This window comes from Phacochoerus africanus, chromosome 11 (genome assembly GCF_016906955.1).
Source record: "Phacochoerus africanus isolate WHEZ1 chromosome 11, ROS_Pafr_v1, whole genome shotgun sequence".
NCBI lineage: Eukaryota > Metazoa > Chordata > Mammalia > Artiodactyla > Suidae > Phacochoerus > Phacochoerus africanus.
Window position 1 is genome coordinate 120,973,051 of NC_062554.1, and position 17,899 is coordinate 120,990,949.

General features: G+C 37.6%; 1 protein-coding gene across 4 annotated transcripts in view; it reads left to right on the forward strand.

Moving 5' to 3' along the window:
• The window catches only part of CEP350 (centrosomal protein 350), a 156,549-nt gene that overhangs the window by 67,812 nt on the left and 70,838 nt on the right, over window positions 1-17,899 (forward strand). For all 4 annotated transcript variants that reach the window (XM_047751751.1, XM_047751753.1, XM_047751752.1 and 1 more), the window contains 7 exons: window positions 2,479-2,619; window positions 4,292-4,428; window positions 5,467-5,589; window positions 9,696-9,865; window positions 14,356-14,552; window positions 15,152-15,336; window positions 15,802-15,889. In XM_047751751.1, the coding sequence (XP_047607707.1) occupies window positions 2,479-2,619; window positions 4,292-4,428; window positions 5,467-5,589; window positions 9,696-9,865; window positions 14,356-14,552; window positions 15,152-15,336; window positions 15,802-15,889 (1,041 nt within the window). The remainder of the gene's footprint in view (window positions 1-2,478; window positions 2,620-4,291; window positions 4,429-5,466; window positions 5,590-9,695; window positions 9,866-14,355; window positions 14,553-15,151; window positions 15,337-15,801; window positions 15,890-17,899) is intronic.

Sequence of the window (17,899 nt, forward strand, 5' to 3'; positions counted from 1 at the left end):
ATGGTTTATTTAAGGATGTTGAATATAGTTCCTTGTGCTATACAGTAGGACCTTGTTGATTATCCATACTAAATGTAATATCGTCTACTAATCCCAAACTCCCAATCCTTCCCTCCCTCACCCTCTGTCCCTCTGGCAACCATAAACCTGTTTGTGTTTGTGTGTATTTTTGTATTTATCTGTGAGTGTGATTCTGGTTCATAGATATATTTGTGTCATATTTTATTGCTTTTTTTCTTTTTCTTTCTTTTTTTTTTACAGCTGCACCTATGGCATCTGAAAGTTCCCAGGCTAGAGGTTGAATCAGAGCTGCAGCTGCCAACCTATGCCACAGCCACAGCAACACGGGATCCAGGCCGCATGTTTGATCTGTGTTGCAGCTTTAGGCAACACCAGATCCTTATCCCACTGAGTGAGGCCGAGGATTGAACCTGCATCCCTACGGAGACTACTGAGCCGCAACAGGAACTCCATTAGTGTCATGTTTTAGATTCTACATATAAGTGGTATCATATGATATTTGTCTTTCTCTTTCTGACTTATTTCACTTAGTATGAAAATTTCTAGGTCCATCCATGTTGCTGCAAATGGCATTATTTCATTCTTTTTACTGGCTGAGTAGTATTCCATTGGGTATATGTCTATCTCTAGATAGATTAATAGATACCATGTCTTCTTAATCCATTCATCTATCAATGGACATTTAGGTTGTTTTCATGTCCTGGCTATTGTCAGTAGTGCTGCTGTGAACATAGAGGTGCATGTATCTTTTTGAATTATAGTTTTCTGTGGATATATGCCCAAGAGTGGGATTGCAGGAACATGTGGAAACTCTATTTTTAGTTTTTTGGAGGAACTTCCATACTATTTTCTATAGTCACTGTACCAGTTTACAGTCCACCAATAGTGTAGGGGGGGGTTCCCTTTTCTCCACACCCTCCCTAGTATTTGTTATTTATAGACCTTTTAATGATGGCTATTCTAACTGGTGTGAGGTGGTACCTCATTATAATTTTGATTGACCTTTCTCTAATAATTAGTGATGTTGAGCATCTTTTCATGTGCCTATTGGCCATCTCTATGTCTTCTTTGAAGAAATGCCCATTTTTTGATTGGGTTGTTTGGGTTTTTTTTGTTGTTGTTGTTACTGAGTTGTATGAGCTGTTTGTATATTTTGGAAATTAAGCTGTTGTCAGTTGCATCATTTGCAAATATTTTCTTCCAGTCTGTGGATTGTCTTTTCCTTTTGTGTTTACGGTTTTCTTTGCTGTGCAAAAGCTTATAAGTTTGACTAGGTCCCATTTGTTTATTTTTTGTTTTATTTCCATTGTCTTGGGAGACTGACCTAAGAAAATATTTGTATGGTTGATGTCAGAGAATGTTTTGCCTATGTTCTCTTCTAGGAGTTTTATGGTGTCATGTCTTACATTTAATTTAAGTCTTTAAGCTATTTTAAGTTTATTTTTGTGTGTGGTGTGATGGTGTGTTCTGACTTCATTGATTTGCCTGTGGCTGTCCAACTTTTCCACCACCGTTTGTTAAAGAGACTGTCTTCTTCCCATTGTATGTTCTTTTTTTTTTTTTTTTTTTTTTTTGCCATTTCTCGGGCCGCTCCCACGGCATATGGAGGTTCCCAGGCTAGGGGTTGAATCGGAACTGTAGCTGCCAGCCTACGCCAGAGCCACAGCACGCAGGATCCGAGCCGCGTCTGCAACCTACACCACAGCTCACGGCGACGCCGGATCGTTAATCCCCTGAGCAAGGGCAGGGACCGAACCCACAACCTCATGGTTCCTAGTCAGATTCGTTAACCACTGCGCCACGACGGGAATTCCCCCATTGTATGTTCTTGCTTCCTTTTCTGAAGATTAATTGCCTGTAGATGTGTGAGTTTATTTCTCTTCTATTCTGTTCCATTGATCTGTATGTTGGTTTTTGTGCCAGTACTATGGTGTTGATTGCTGTAGCTTTGTATTATTTTCTGAAGTCTGGTAGGTTATGCCTCCTGCTTCGTTCTTTTTCCTCAGGATTGCTTTGGCAATTCTGTGTCTTTTTTGGTTTTATATAAATTCTAGGATTGTTCCTTCTAGTGCTGTGAAAAATGTCATGGGTAATTTGATAGGGATCACATTAAATCTGTGGATTGCTTTGGGTAGTGTGGCCATTTTAACTGTTAATTCCTTCAATCCAAGACTATGTATCCCCAATTTAGAGAAGTAGAAACTGACGTCAGTGATAGTTACTTGTCTGCAGACACAGAAACTTGTAAACAGTAAAGACTTAAACTCCAGCAGTGATTTTAAGACTCCAGATTTCAAACTCTGAATTTTAAGACATGAAATCCAGATGGTAGTCACATTTTTTTTTTTAAACAAGGCTTTTGATCCATGAAACAAATTTACAATTTAGAACTAATTTGGGTAGGAAGATATTGAGACATAAGTTTTCTTTTCACTGTCCCCCCCTCGCTTTTAACAGGTCCATGCAGAATCATTACAGCAGGTGGTTAAATCACAGCGGGATATAACTGAAGTCCTGCAGGAAGCAACCTGTAAAATAGCCGCACAACAAACAGAGACTGCTCGCCTCACTACAGATGCAGCACGCCAAATCTCTGAGGTGAGAGCCACCAAGAACTCTTTTCTTTTTAGATCTTTTTGTCAATCTGAGTACCTTTGGTCTTAGCAGTAATTGGTTTCCAACATCTACCAAATGCATACTTTTGGTATTGAAATAGTGCCTCTATTGAAATAAGAGGCACTATTTATGTATGTATGTATGTCTTTCTGTCTGTCTGTCTGTCTATCTATCTATCTATTTATCTATCTTTTGTCTTTTTTAGGACTGCACCCGAGCATATGGAAATTCCCAGGCTAGGGGTCAAATTGGAGCTGTAGCTGCTGGCCTGTGCCACAGCCACGGCAACATCAGATCCGAGCTGCGTCTGCAGCCTACGCTACAGCTCACGGCAATGCCAGATCCTTAACCCACTGAGCGAGGTCAGGGATTGTACCTGCATCCTCATGGATGCTAGTTGGGTTTGTTAACCACTGAGCCATGACGGGAACTCCCAGGAGGCATCATTTATTGAAGTGTGTTGTCCATGTGAATGATATAGGGGCAATAAAAAAGATACAGAGGAATACTGTATTTCTACCCCTGAGTAAGCTTTTAAAAAATATATTGATTTTATTGATGAGTAATTTACAAACAATAAAGTGTATCCATTTTAAGTATAAAGTATTATGAATTTTGACAAATATATAGATAGGCACCTATATATATTTCTTTATCATATCTGTCTATCCCTGTAAACCACCATAATCAGAAAATAGAGGAGTTTCCTGGTGGCTCAGCAGATTAAGTATCTAGCACTGTCACTGCTGTGGCTCAGGTTGCTGCTGTGGTGCAGGTTCAATCACTAGCCCTGGAACTTCTGCATGCCATAGGCATAGCCAAAAAGAAGAAGAGGAAAAAAAGAGTATTCCTAGCACCCTTAAAAAGTTCCCTCATGTCCCTTTGCAGTCGGTCCCCAATCTTAGTCCCAGGGAGCCAGGAATTTGTTTTGTATGAAGCCATTTCATTGTTACCCAGAGTAAAAATAATTTTTTTCTTTTTACTATGCCAAGGATAAAGCCAGAAGTAGTTTTACTGCTGTCTCTCTATAGGATATCATAATCTATAATTTCAGTTTATTTTAGCATTTACTGTTCAGGACTGTTTGCAAAATGATTCTGTTAATAAAAAGCCATGAGCCTGCTCTATGATGGCTACTATGGGATTGTGCAAATAAGTCTGAGGTATAATCTCTTTTCTCAAGAAAGTTTCAGAATTTCAAAGACATTTCAGTTGGTCAAAGTGATTGAATAAATCACTTGGATTTAACTGAATAAATATCAAAGGAATAATATGTAGCAATAGTCGCTAAGAGTAGGGAAAATGTAGGTCACATGGTTGGTCACTTTAGATAGAAAGTTCTATTTGAATTGATTCTTAAAGAAAGATTTAGTATTTGATTTACTATGGCTTCTTACAGGGCTTGGAAGTTTTCTGTCTAGTAACTTACAGATTGTTATATCTGGGTAAAACCTTAGAAATCATGTGATCTAGCTGTTTTTATAAGGAGGTTGTTGAAACTTAAAGAGTCTAAATGACTTAGAATATTTTACCTACCATGGCAGAATTTGCTTGCTCTCAGTCTAGTGATCTTTCCAAGACACTCTGCTTGCCCTCAGTTCTTCTGTGATGTTACCTTTTTACATCTGTTTTGCTGTGTGTGTGTTCATATTAGATGGCAGAGTTGACTCGAACTCATATCTCAGATGCCATCACTGCTTCAGGAGCTCCCTTAGCAGCACTATATGACCACCAGCGGCAACACACTCCAGACTTCAACAAACAACTGAGGACCAGAGCCGAAACAGATAGGTTAGTATCCAGTCATTCATCACATGTGTTATGAGTATCTGTTTCGTCCCAGGCACTGTTGTGGGTACTGGAAATACAGTTCTGGGCATACAGTCTGGAGGGGAAGAGAGACATTAATCAAACACTCATTTAAGTGAATAAATACTTATAAATTAAGATAAGCATTATTATGAAAAGAACTTATGTCTTTGAGATATACTGCAAAAGGATTTTAATAGCAAGGAGGTCAGAGAAGATTTTCTGGAGGAAGTCAGTTAAAGCTTATGGTGATATCTAATGGATGGAAAGGGGTCAGTGATTTAAAGGGAATAAGGAATAGGCAGGTCAGTATATGTAAAGCTAGGAAGAATGAATGAAAAGACCAATGTGCCTGGAGGCAGAGAGCAAAGAGGATAATGGTAAGAGATGATGCAGGGATTAGACCGTGGTAGAACTTTGCATACTTTACATATTTTTGGAGCAATGAATAGTCATTAGAGGGTTTTTTAGGCAGGGCTGGATGATTTCATCATGTTTATGTGTATCTTTTTAAAAAAAAATTTTTTTTTTTTTTTTTGGCCATCTTGTAGCATATGGAGTTCCTGGGTCAGGGATCAGATCTGAGCTATAATCATGACCTAGGCAGGAGCTGTGGCCATGCTCGATCTATAAATCACAGTGCTGGGCCAGGGATCGAACCTGTGTCCCAGCACTCCCAAGACACTGCTGATCCCATTGCGTCACAGAAGGAACTCCATGTATATCTTTTTCTACATCACATTTTGACTATCTCTAATTCATAGATATTTAAGTCTCCAATCGTGTTTATTGATACTTGGGGTGATTTGTGGTTATTTCTCGTAATAAATAGAAGCTATGTAGTGTCTTGTACACTTTTCTAAAATGAGCAAATGCCTTTCTCAGATATTTTCTAACATTTATTTCATAATATCTATTCATTCAAGATTTTACCTCATTAAAATAATGCTAAGCAGTATTTAAAGTCTTTCTGTTATTTGAGACTTTAAATGTTTTAATCAGTTTTTATTTTCTTTGTAGGAAAAGTCAGTCTGTTTCACTCTCTCAGAGTCAAGAAGGGAACTTTGACTCAAAGCATCAGAGGTTTTCCCCTTCATATGGTAGTTTTTCTGAGTCTTCAAGATACAAGAATCACGATCGAAGGTGAAAAGAGTTTAATTTAGTAAAGTCTGATAAATGGTTTAGCATTAACTTTTTTTTTTTGGAACCTATTTTTTCCAACACCTTACTCTTGTTTCTTTAAATGAAATAGTGTCCTCTCTGGCTTTCCACACTTAATTAGCTGATTTACAAAATAGTTTTTCCATGTAATAATGTGGCTACCATTTCCTGACAGTCTACACTGTACAAGCAGTGTGTAAGTTGTTTTTCCTACATTAAATCTTTACAACAACCTTCCAAGACAGATACTACCTTCATTTTATAGATTAGGGAACTGAGGCTCATGGAGATGTTAAGAAACTCACCCACAGTCACATAGCTCATGGCACTCCAAGGAATTGAACCATGGTTTATCTGACTCCAAAGCGCATTGCTCTGCTGACATCCCTGTTTTTGACATTGCTGTATGTACTGATTCCACCATCACTATGAAAGAAGATTGAATACTTTGTCATTGGTACTTGGCACAGTATCAGCATCTATAATTTTTAATTATGGTTCTGTTCTTGGATTAAAAGGTTTTATAGACTCTTTTCCATCCTTCTTAGAGGTAGGATACCTGTGTTGTCAAAGAATATATAATAAAATTTAAATTAAAAATTTAAATCATGAGACTAAAAAACATGAAACTGAATGCACGTTAAGTACCGAAAGTTATTAAGTACCTACTATGTGTCTGAAACTATGAGACTTTCATCGACACTTCATTTAGGCTATCATCTGGGTTACTGCAGTGGACTCCTAATAGGTTTCCCTGTCCTCTTGCTTTACCCACTCTATTCATTAGCCACTTGGCAACCAGAGTGATTTTTCTGAAATTTGCAGCCGGTTGGTTATTTACCTGTTTGAAACCTTCAGTATTTCCTCAGAGCCACTGAGCATAGCATGAAAATCCCTTTATTATTGAGCCTTTAGGCCATGTCCAGCCCTGTCACTTGGCATTATCTCTCTTAGCATATTCTACTAGTTCTGACTGCTTCTAGTTCTCTAAAAGAGCCATGCTCTGTCTCCTATGCCATCACACACTGGCATAGGCCTTCCTTCTAGACCCTCCTCCTCCATTTCATTTATTTTGCTTTTACATCCTCTTTGCAAATCAGTATTACCCCTCATCTGCTTTACAGATCTCTTCTGTGTTCCTCCACAGCCCTCCAAGTGTAACCGGCACAGCCTTTACCACTGTCTTTATCCTTACTCTTTACTTGTGAGTTATATACTAGACTTGAAGTTCTTTGAGGGCTTTATTTTCACTACCCCCAAAAGAAACCCTATACCCTTTCACAGTCACTTCTTATGTCCCTTCTTCCCTAGCCTCTGGTAACTACTACTCTACTTTCTATTTCTATTCTCTATGGATTTTTGTCTCTTTCGGACATTTCCTATAACTACAATGTGTGGTCCTTCGCAACTGGTTTCTTTGACTTAGTGTCATGTTTCAAAGTTTGTTTATTATGTGTCAGTACTTTATTCCTTTATATAGTCAAATGATCTACTGCATGGATATTCCACGCATATCAGTCAATGAATGCACATTAGAATCATTTCCACTTCTTGGCTCTTATGAATGAATGGTGTTTCTGAATGGTATATTTACACACAAGTTTTTGTGTGGCCATGTTTTAATTTTTCTTGGGTATGTACTTAGGAAAGGGATTGATAGGTCATAGTAGTAACTCTGTTTAATATTTTGAAGATTAGGCAAACTGTTTTCCAAAACAGCTGCTCTGTTTTACATTCTTACCAGGAATATAAAAATGTTCCACATTTTCAGCAACACTTGTTATTGTCTATCTTAAATAGCTACCCTAATGAAGACTGTCAGTCTTATATCCCTAGAACTTAGCTAAATGCCTTGCACGTAATAGGCAATTTACTGCATGTTTTTTGGATGAGTGATTACAACAAAACTGCTAAGTGGGAGAATTGAAATTAACCCCATATCCTTCTGACTCCAAAGCACTTTCTGTCTTACATTGTGTCTTTTACCTTATAGCTTTATTATATACCATTTATCTGTTAAAATATATATTTAGCCAAACAATAATTGCATAATTTCTGATAAATAAAAACCATGCACAAAACCTATATAAACACAGAGACAGAAGTGACTAAAGCTTTGGGAGTGAAGAAGGGGTCCGTAAACAGTTTGCAGAATTGATAGTTCAGCTGAGCCTTGTATTCATTAGGCAGAGGGGGAAGGAAGGATATGTCACAAGAGAAAATAGCTTATTCAGAGGATCTCAAAACCTGGTTTGTGATTAGCTACATATATGTATATATTTAGTTAATGGATAAATTAAGGAAAGCAAAGGGGGAGGAAGGAAAACATTGAACCAGAAAACAAATTCACTTAGTGTTTGTAAATTTGAAGCCTAAGAGAAAGTCAAGAGAAGGTCAGAGCTAGTGATAACAGATTTGAGGCTCACTCCAGATGGTAGTAGTTGAAATTACAGAGATGCATTAGATTTTCCAGGGAGTATACGTAGCAAAAAGGACAAAGGGACCAAAAACAAAACTTTAGGAAGCACCATCATTCTAAGAAAAGATAGAAAAATTAACAAAAAATGGAAGACACACAGGAAAACTTGCTGGGGAGGTAGAAGAGGAGATGAGAGTAAAGTCAGGGAAAATAAGAAAGGAGAGCCCTTTTATTTATCATTTAATTTCGATATAATTTCAAACTTATGAAAACATTGCAAGAATAATACAAAGTTCCCAAATATCTTTCATCCAGGTTGTGTTAGTGGTAACATTTTACTACATTTGCTTTAGCAAGTGGAGTTTTTTTTTTTTTTTTTTTTGTCTTTTGTCTTTTGTTGTTGTTGTTGTTGCTATTTCTTGGGCCGCACCCGCGGCATATAGAGGTTCCCAGGCGAGGGGTTGAATCGGAGCTATAGCCACCGGCCTACGCCAGAGCCACAGCAACGCGGGATCCGAGCCGCGTCTGCAACCTACACCACAGCTCATGGCAACGCCGGATCGTTAACCCACTGAGCAAGGGCAGGGACCGAACCTGCAACCTCATGGTTCCTAGTTGGATTCGTTAACCACTGAGCCACGACGGGAACTCCGCAAGTGGAGTTTTTAAAGAAGGAAATAAGGGAGTTCCCCTTTTATTTAGCTCAGTGGTCATGAACCCGACTAGTATCCGGGAGGATGCGGGTTCAATCCCCGGCCTCACTCAGTGGGTTAAGGATCTAGAGTTGCTGTGAGCTGTGGTGTAGGTCACAGACGTCGGTCGGGTCCTGCTGCCTTGCTGTGGCTGTGGCGTAGGCCGGCAGTTCCAGCTGATTCAATGCCCTAGCCTGAGAACTTCCATATGCCATGGGTGTGGCTCTAAAAAAAAAAGAAAAGAAAAGAAAGAAAGAAAAAGAAAGGAAATAAGAGGTTAATAACATGATGAAGGAAAAGAAATTTTATGTTTGGATTTGACAGAGCTTAAGTAGAGTTTATAAGAATAGTACTAGTGGACTAGTTAGGAATTGAAGCATATTGATAAATTGTGAGGTTGATGAAAAGTAAGGAAGTGGAAACAGCAAGTAGAAATCCCTTTTCCCAATAGAGATTTTTAAAATAAAAAGCAAAAAGGGAGTGATAGCCTGAGAATAGTGCTTACCCATCATGACTTTTTTTTTTTTTTCCTTTTTTATGGCCGCACCTGTTCCTGGGCTAGGGGTTGAATCAGAGCTGCAGGTGAGGCTTACACCGTAGCCATGATAACACCACATCTGAGCCACATCTGTGACCTGTGTCTCAGCTTGCAGCAATACCGGATCTTTCTCCTTAACCCTTTTTTGAGCAAGACCTGTGATTGAGCCTGCGTCCTCGCAGAGACAGTGTCAGCTCCTTTACCCAATGAGCCACATGGGAACTCCTATCATGACTATTTAGAATTGAAACCTTCTCTTTTACCCACCTCATCTAAAACAGTTTCTTCTCAGACTCTACTTAGTATTTTTGTGTTAGAGGTCATTTCATATCTTGATCATAAGGCACATTCTCTTAGCTAAATAAATTTACTTTGCGCTTATGATTCTTATTTTGTTGCTTTTTCCTCCCTGATTTGTTTCCGTAATATCTATAAAAAGGAGTAGTAGTGGTAGCAGCCGTCAAGAAAGTCCTTCACTTCAATCTTCTAAGGAAAATGAGAAGAAACTTCATGGTGAGAAGACAGAGAGTTCTGTTGATGAACAGGTTCAGACTGCTGCAGATGATTCTCTGCGAAGCGATAGTGTGCCATCTCTTCCCGATGAGAAAGGTAACTTTCTTTGCACATATGTGTATAATTGTTTGTGGAAGCTTCCAGAACCCTTTGCAGTATTTTTGTCTGAGCTACTTAATATAATTAGAACATAGTGATGTTTAAGATAGGGTTTTATGTCTGATATTAAATGTAGCCAGGTGAAACTATGTCAAGTCCATATAGTATGCCAGTGACCTTGCTAATGTTTTACATGATTGTGTGTCGTGAGCCTAAGGGGAGGCAAAACTAAATCTAGGAGAACATGCATGTGAATGGAAAATATATACTCAACACTAAGAAAAATCACTTTTTCCTATTATAGATTTAACATGATCCTAAAAAGGATACATTATTAGTACTTCAAATTTTAAACAATGTAATAAAGATAGTTTCTTATAAATAGTGATAACGTGACATATACTCAATAGATTAAAATATATGCTTAACTTTTCCTAGATCATAAACTAAAGCTGTATTCCTATCAAATCAGGGGTAGTATATAATATAGCAAAGAAAACAGAATCTGACAATAAGGGGTACTTTTAAGACATGAAGTCAGCAGATTAGCAGCCTCCATTCTAGAATTTATTTTTATAAGTAACTGGCAGTTAAGCAGTGGTTTTGATTGATAGTTTAGAACTATAGTCTTCAAAGCAGGATGTAGACAGTCTTTGGCATGTAAGAATTAAATATTTAAATTTTAATTTTTTTCATCCTTTAAATTTTTTTGTAAATTTTTATAATGAATACAATATATGGGTATAGTAGTCTATAGCAATGGCAGTCCTAGCTTGCTAATGCAGTTATTGGTACCTAGAAGTGGATTGCCACTATAACAGATACTAAAAGTGTGGAAGTGGCTTTGGAACTGGTTAATAAGTAGAGGCTAGAAGAGCTTTGAGGTGCATGCAAGTAAAAGCGTACATTGCCTTGCAGAGATTGTTGGTAGGAATATGGCCATTAAGGGTGATTCTTATGAGGTCTTATGAAGAGGGAAATGAGGAACATTTTATTGGAAACTAGAAGAAAGGCAGTCTTTGTTATATAAAAAGTGGCAAAGAACTTGACTGAACTTGTTCCAGTGTTTTGTGGCAAGTGGGAATAAAAAGTAATGAACTTGGATATGTATTTAGCTGAGGAGATTTCTAAGCAAAGTGTTGATATTATGACCTGGTTTCTCCTTCCTGCTTATAGTAAAACTTGGGGGGGGGGGGGGAGGTGAGAGAAGAAATTGAAGGGATAATTAAGCACAAAGGAACCAGAACTTGAAGAGATTTGGAAATTTTTCAGCCTCTCCATATTGTAAAGAGTGAGAAATAGAGTCCTAAAGAGAACAGCAAGGGTGTGACTGGATAGTCATTTCATAAAAAGATTATTCGTAGATTTAATCAGCCATCTCAGCAGGAGCCAAGAGCAGAGATGGGATTGTACCAATAGAGACACAGCCAATTTAGACTAAAGTGCAAGAGACAGGATGAAATATAGGAAGGCTTCCAGACTTTTGGGATTTTTGGGGATTAGACAAGCGAACTATCCAGCTGTGAACATGTCTATCCTTCAAGAAGGCTAAGGTGGCTAGAATTCACAAGGTAATCACAATCAAAGAAATTAAAACATTAAAAAACCAGTTTGAAGAAGAAAACGTAGGAGAAATTGTAGGTCACTTAGGTTTGGCAATGATTTCTTAGATATAATACCAAAATACTTGAAGGAAAAAATGGGTAACGTATACTTTGTTAAAATGTTAAAAGTTCTGCTGTGTGAAAGACATTGTTAAGAGAATAAAAAGCCACAGGCTGTTAGAAAATATTTGTAAATCACATATTGGATAAAAGACATATCCCGAATGTGTAAAGGACTCTTAAAACTCAACAAGGAAATCAACAACCCAGTTAAAAAATGTGCAAAAGATCTGAACAGGCACTTCATTGTAGGAAATATACAAATGGGAAGTAGATATGGGAAAGGTCTTTAATATCATATATCATTAGGGAAATGAAAATTAAAATCTCAATGAGATACTATAACTTGCTTATTAGAATGGCTAAAATCCAAAATGACAACAGATTGGTGGCAAGGATGCTGAGCAGCAGGAACTTGAATTTATTACTGATAAAAATGCAGAATGGGACCTTTGGAAGACATTTTTAGTATTTTTTTAATGACCCAGCATTCATATGCCTAGGTATTGACCCAAGTGATTTGAAAACATATGTCCACACAAAAAGCTGTATGCTAATATTCGTGACGTCATTATTCATAATTGCTCAAAATGGGAAGCAGTCAAGATGGCTTATGGGAGAAATGGATAAACAAACTAGTAAATGTATACAGTAGAATATTATTCAGCAGTTAAAAGGAACAAGCTATTGATTCATGCTTCAACACAGCATTTTAAGGGAATTTTATTAAGTGAAGGAAATAAGACCCACAAGCCCGCAGATCATATATATTGTATGATACCATTTATATGACATTCTAGGAAAGGCAAAACTATAGGGATGGAAAATGGATTAATGGTTGACTGCAAAGCGAATGCAGAGGAGAACTTTTAGTTTGAAACAACTGTTAAATAAATAAGGTATTACATTTTATATGGTTCTGTACGTCCTGAGAGGTTCCAGGATGGAATGCAGCCTGTGACAAATGAACCTAACCATAGTACAAATGAATAGCATAACCACACTGAAGAGGGTAGGGAGGGAAAAGTTGCTGAGCCAAATAACTTTGGAAAATGGTATTTTTCAGTAGAAATTTTAAGCCTAAATACAAAAGGAACAGTATATAAACACTGTATTCTCTCTCTCTCTTTTTTTTTTTTTTTAATTTGTCTTTTTAAGGCCATCCTCAGCAAATGGAAGTTCCCAGACTAGGGGTCGAATCGGAGCTGCAGCTGCCATCCTCTGCCACAGCTACAGCTGTGCAGGATCCAAGCTGCCTCTATAACTCACACCACAGCTCACGCAGTGCTGGATCCTGTAACCCACTGAGCAAGGCCAGGGATTGAACCCGTATCCATATGGATACTAGTTAGGTTTGTTACCGCTGAGCTGCAATAGAACTCCTAAATTTTTTTTTTTTCAGAGGTGGAAAGGTTGGGAGTTCCCATTGTGGTGCAGTGGAATTGAATCTGACTAGTATCCAGGAGGATGTAGTTTTGATCCCTGGCCTCACTCAGTGGATTGGGGATCCCGCATTGCCGTGAGCTGTGGTATAGGTTGCAGATGCCACTCAGATCCTTCATGGCTGTGGTGTAGGCTGGCAGCTGAAGCTCTGATTCGACCCCTAGCCTGGGAACTTACATAAGCATCAGGTTCACCCTCCCCACCCAAAAAAAGCAAAGATGGACAGGTTAACAGTTCTTTACATATATATTAGGGTTGAACAAATAAGTAAATGGATGTTGGATGATGAGAGCTAGGTGTCTCAGTGTTGGAGATGAAAGTTACAGATACACAAAGAGAAGACTAGAATGAACCCTCTGTATTAAATTAGAATCAGAAACATCAGTATGAATCCATGTTTGGATAGGTGGATGGGTGAAGGAACAATTGTGTGTATTAATGTGTGTACATGGGTTCATGTACATGCATATATTATTTAGTTCTGTCCACTGATAAAGAAGCAACAATACTCCCAATAGTTGCAAGGACAATCAGTGCCCAGATTATGAATTCCGAATATTCTCCAATAAAAGAAAGCAGAGCTCTTTGGAGATACTACTGATTTTAGGACTGTGCAGGGAAAATATGAAAACCTAGAGTATCTTGAGGTACCAGAAAGTAAGGAGGTTCAGGAAACAAGGATTGGGGCAGAGGACATATCAAAAGGCATACAGGAACTGTCCTAAAAGAGGTCTCATATTTTTAATTGAGCATGAGATTGATGAGTTTCTATTTTTTTTTTTTGTCTTTTTTGGCCACACCTGTGGCATGTTGAAGTTCCTGGGCCAGGAATTGAATACTGCAGTTGTAGCAATGCCAGATCCTTAACATTGCTCCCAGTTGGGGATTGAACCCATGCCTCTGCAGAGACAATGTTGGATCCTTAACCCACTGGGACCATGAGGGGAACTCCCAAGTTTCTAAAATTTTTTAATTTGCATTTTTTTTTTTTACCTCTAGTGATGTTAATCTTAAAAAAAAATACTTTATTTTGGCCATTTGTACTTCCTTTGTGAATCATCTGATCATGACAATTTCTCATTTTTCTATAGGGATATTAGTGGTTTTCTAATTGATTTGAAAGAGCTCTTCGTATGTGAATGAAGTACATCACACTTTTGCCATATGCCTTGTACTAGTATTTTTAGATATATTAGCTTTTTTCTGTTTCTTGTTTGTAAGGTGAGTGAATTTTGCTTATTATCCCATGCCTATTAATTACTAGTGATCAGTTCTGTGAATTTGTTAGATTATCCCATAAAGGTGTAGCAAGGGCTACTAATTGGGTATCTACTGAAAACTGTTATGATGGCACACTTTACTTGCTCTGTATTCTTTTAGATTCAACTTCTGTTGCAACAGAATATTCCCTGAAATTTGATGAATCCATGACAGAAGATGAAATAGAAGAAAAATCGTTTCGATCTTTACTACCTTCTGAGAGTCATCGCAGATTTAACATGGAAAAGAAAAGAGGCCATCATGATGACTCTGATGAAGAAACTTCACCAGAAAAGACTACACTGTCCTCTGCCAAGGTGTGTTTCAGTTTACCTGTGGGGGATACTTCGTAAATAGTTGTGGATGTGTCCTTTCAAAGGTATGAGGGATCACTTTGTACTTGAACTCAGTTGTGAGCTACCAGAATGATTTTCCTAAGATAACAGTTTTATGTTATATTTTTGGTATAGAATCTGGCTTTGCTTTTCTTATAAAGTAGCATATAAACTTATTCCTTGGAATATTTAGGGCCTTTGAGAATCTGAAGCAAAGTTCATTGGTAGTCTTCAGCTTTTTCACTCGTTTTACTCTTATAGCACTTTATTCCATTTAAAAATTTGCATTTATATCATTCTTCTTATTAAATTACAAGCCTTTTGGATTACAGGGACAAATTCTTACCCAGCTGTACATTCTTGGGACAGTACTTCACTTAGTTGGGTGAATAAATTAACAGATGAATATTACTCTTTCTCCTGTGCCTTTTTTTTTTTTGAAGAACGTTCTCTTCTTACATGGTTGGCAGCCTTTTTATATAAATAATTTATTTTTATAAGTACATACCTCTTTTAATAGAGTTAATTACATTCCAGAAGGTTTAGATGGTGATAAACATGACCTAAACTCTCTGCTTTAGGAGCTGAGCATGCCATTCTCAGGAGGACAAGACAGCTTTTCTAAATTTACTATGGAGATGGTTCGACAGTATATGAAAGAAGAGGAAATGAGGGCAGCTCACCAGTCTTCACTCCTGCGTCTCCGTGAAAAGGCCTTGAAGGAGAAAACTAAAGCTGAATTAGCCTGGCTAGAGCATCAGAAAAAGTAAGTTCTTTCTGGGAATATAGTTTTGACTTCAAAACTGAAAGGAAATGCTTTGTTTTTAAAGATGTTTTAATTTCCTCATTTAATTTGATTTGATCAACCCAGTTTTTCAAGTTAGAAATATGGCAGTCCTCCTTAATCATACTGCTTTCAGGACCTCCTCATGTAAATTTTCTTTGCATTTCTCTTTTGTCACTTAACAGGCTCATATTGTTATTTTATAATTAAGTTCTTTACTGTGCTGTAAATTTCTCAAAGCTATTTTATCTTTAAAGGACATAGCCTGGGGTTTCCATATATCACATATGCAATAAAATATTTGTTAGAATAGGAATTATTACATGCAGCAGCTGTTTTCCACATTTGAAAATCTTAAATGGGTTATAGACATTTTAGTGGTTGAGAATTCTTGACATTAGAATAGAAATTTAATCTAACCTTTGTCTCAATGGGAAATAATTGCAGACATCTACGAGATAAAGGAGAAGATGATAAAATGCCCCCACTTCGCAAGAAACAGCGTGGTTTGCTCTTAAGGTTGCAGCAAGAAAAGGTATGTTAGGAAAAATACTCCCTTTTTTTTTTTTTTTTTTGGTCTTTTTTGCCATTTCTTGGGCCTCTCCCGCGGCACATGGAGGTTCCCAGGCTAGGGGTCCAATCAGAGCTGTAGCCGCCGGCCTACACCAGAGCCACAGCAACGCGGGATCCGAGCCGCGTCTGCGACCCACGCCACAGCTCACAGCAACGCCAGATCCTTAACCCACTGAGCAAGGCCAGCAATCGAACCCGCAACCTCATGGTTCCTAGTTGGATTCGTTAACCACTCTGCCACGACGGGAACTCCTAGGAAAAATACTCCTTTAAGAAGACTTGAGATGACAAGTTAGATTGTAGAATCTATTAATTTGCCTTATCTCTTTTTCTTATTATTATATTAAAGCAAATTTAGTGAATTGCCACTGCTTATGCCTACTGCTGTAACTATAGGAAGTGCTTGGTAGTCTACCATATTTCTTCTAAATTAGGATTGTGTTTCTCTGCCAATTTAATACAATATAGAGTCAAACCTGCCTTCATTTAGTCTGAAAAATAGTGTTTTGAAATGCATAATAAAAAATTAAGATATTTGTGAGTCTACTTGGATTAATATTCTAGTCACTTTTTCTCCAAATAGATTTTCAAGACATATTAATTACGAATTGACAAATATTTTGGCTTAGTGGACTCAGAAAGACCTGTGATTTGGATCCCAGAGAAGCAGCATGGTGTAGTGGCTAAGAATTCAGGCTCTAGAGTCAAATTGCCTAGGGTTAAAAATCCCAAATCTACCAATTAGTAGTTGTATAACATTGGAGAGTTACTTAACTTTTCTGTGTCTCAGTATCCTTATCTATAAGCTGAGCATGATAATGATAAGATACTTTGTAGCATTGTTGAGAGAAATAAGTAAGGTAATACATAAACTTAGAACAGGCCTTGGCACAATGGTAAGTGCTCAATAAATTTAATTATTTGAATTCCAGCTTTGTGAATTACAGCTGTGTAATCAAGGTCAAGTTTAAGCATCTCTGAAACTTAATTTCCTCGTCTGTTGGAGTGAGATTATACTTCATATGGTGGTTGTGAGGATTAAATGAAGTAACATTGGTAAAATGTGTTTCACTTTGCCTGATAAGTATTTGATAGACGCCAGTTTTCTTTTCCCTTATTGACCTGTTGGCAAGTACTAGATACTTTGTTGGATGATCTACGAACTTAGTCATTTGAGTGGTATATTGAGATATTACTTAAATTTTTTTCTAACTTCAACTAGGAAACATCACTGATCATACGAAATTGACAAACTTTTCAACTTTTTTTTTTTTTGGTCTTTTTAGGGCTACATCCACAGCATATGGAAGTTCCCAGGCTAGGGGTTGAATTGGAGTGTAGCCACTAGCCTATGCCACAGCCACAGCAATGAAGGATCTGAGCCACGTCTGCAGCCTACACCACAGCTCTGGCCAACGCCAGATCCTTAACCCACTGAGCAAGTCCAAGGATTGAACTTGTGTCCTCATGGATACTGGTCAGGTTGGATTCCTCTGAGCCACTATGGGAACTCAACTTTTTTTTAAGGAGTTACATCTTTATAATCCAGAAAAACTGGTTTAAAAATAACATAAAGTTCTTCCTTAGTTAAAATAAATAATTTCTTACAATATTACAGTTTTCTTTTGTAAAATTAAGAAAAAACAGCTGGATTTACAAATATTTTCTCAGTCTGTGGACTTCTTTTCACTTTCCTAATACTGTGCTTTGAGGCACAGAAATTTTAATTTTGGTAAATTTTTTTTCTCAAATATTTTTATTTTTGGGGGGGGTGATTTTTTTTTTCCATTATAGCTGATTTACAGTGTTCTGTCAGTTTTCTACTGCACAGTGAGAGGACTCAGTCATACATACATGTATACATTCTTATTTCTCACATTATCATGCTCCATCGCAAGTGACCAGACATAGTTCCCAGTGCTATATAGCAGGATCCCATTGCTTATCCATTCCAAAGGCAATAGTTTACATC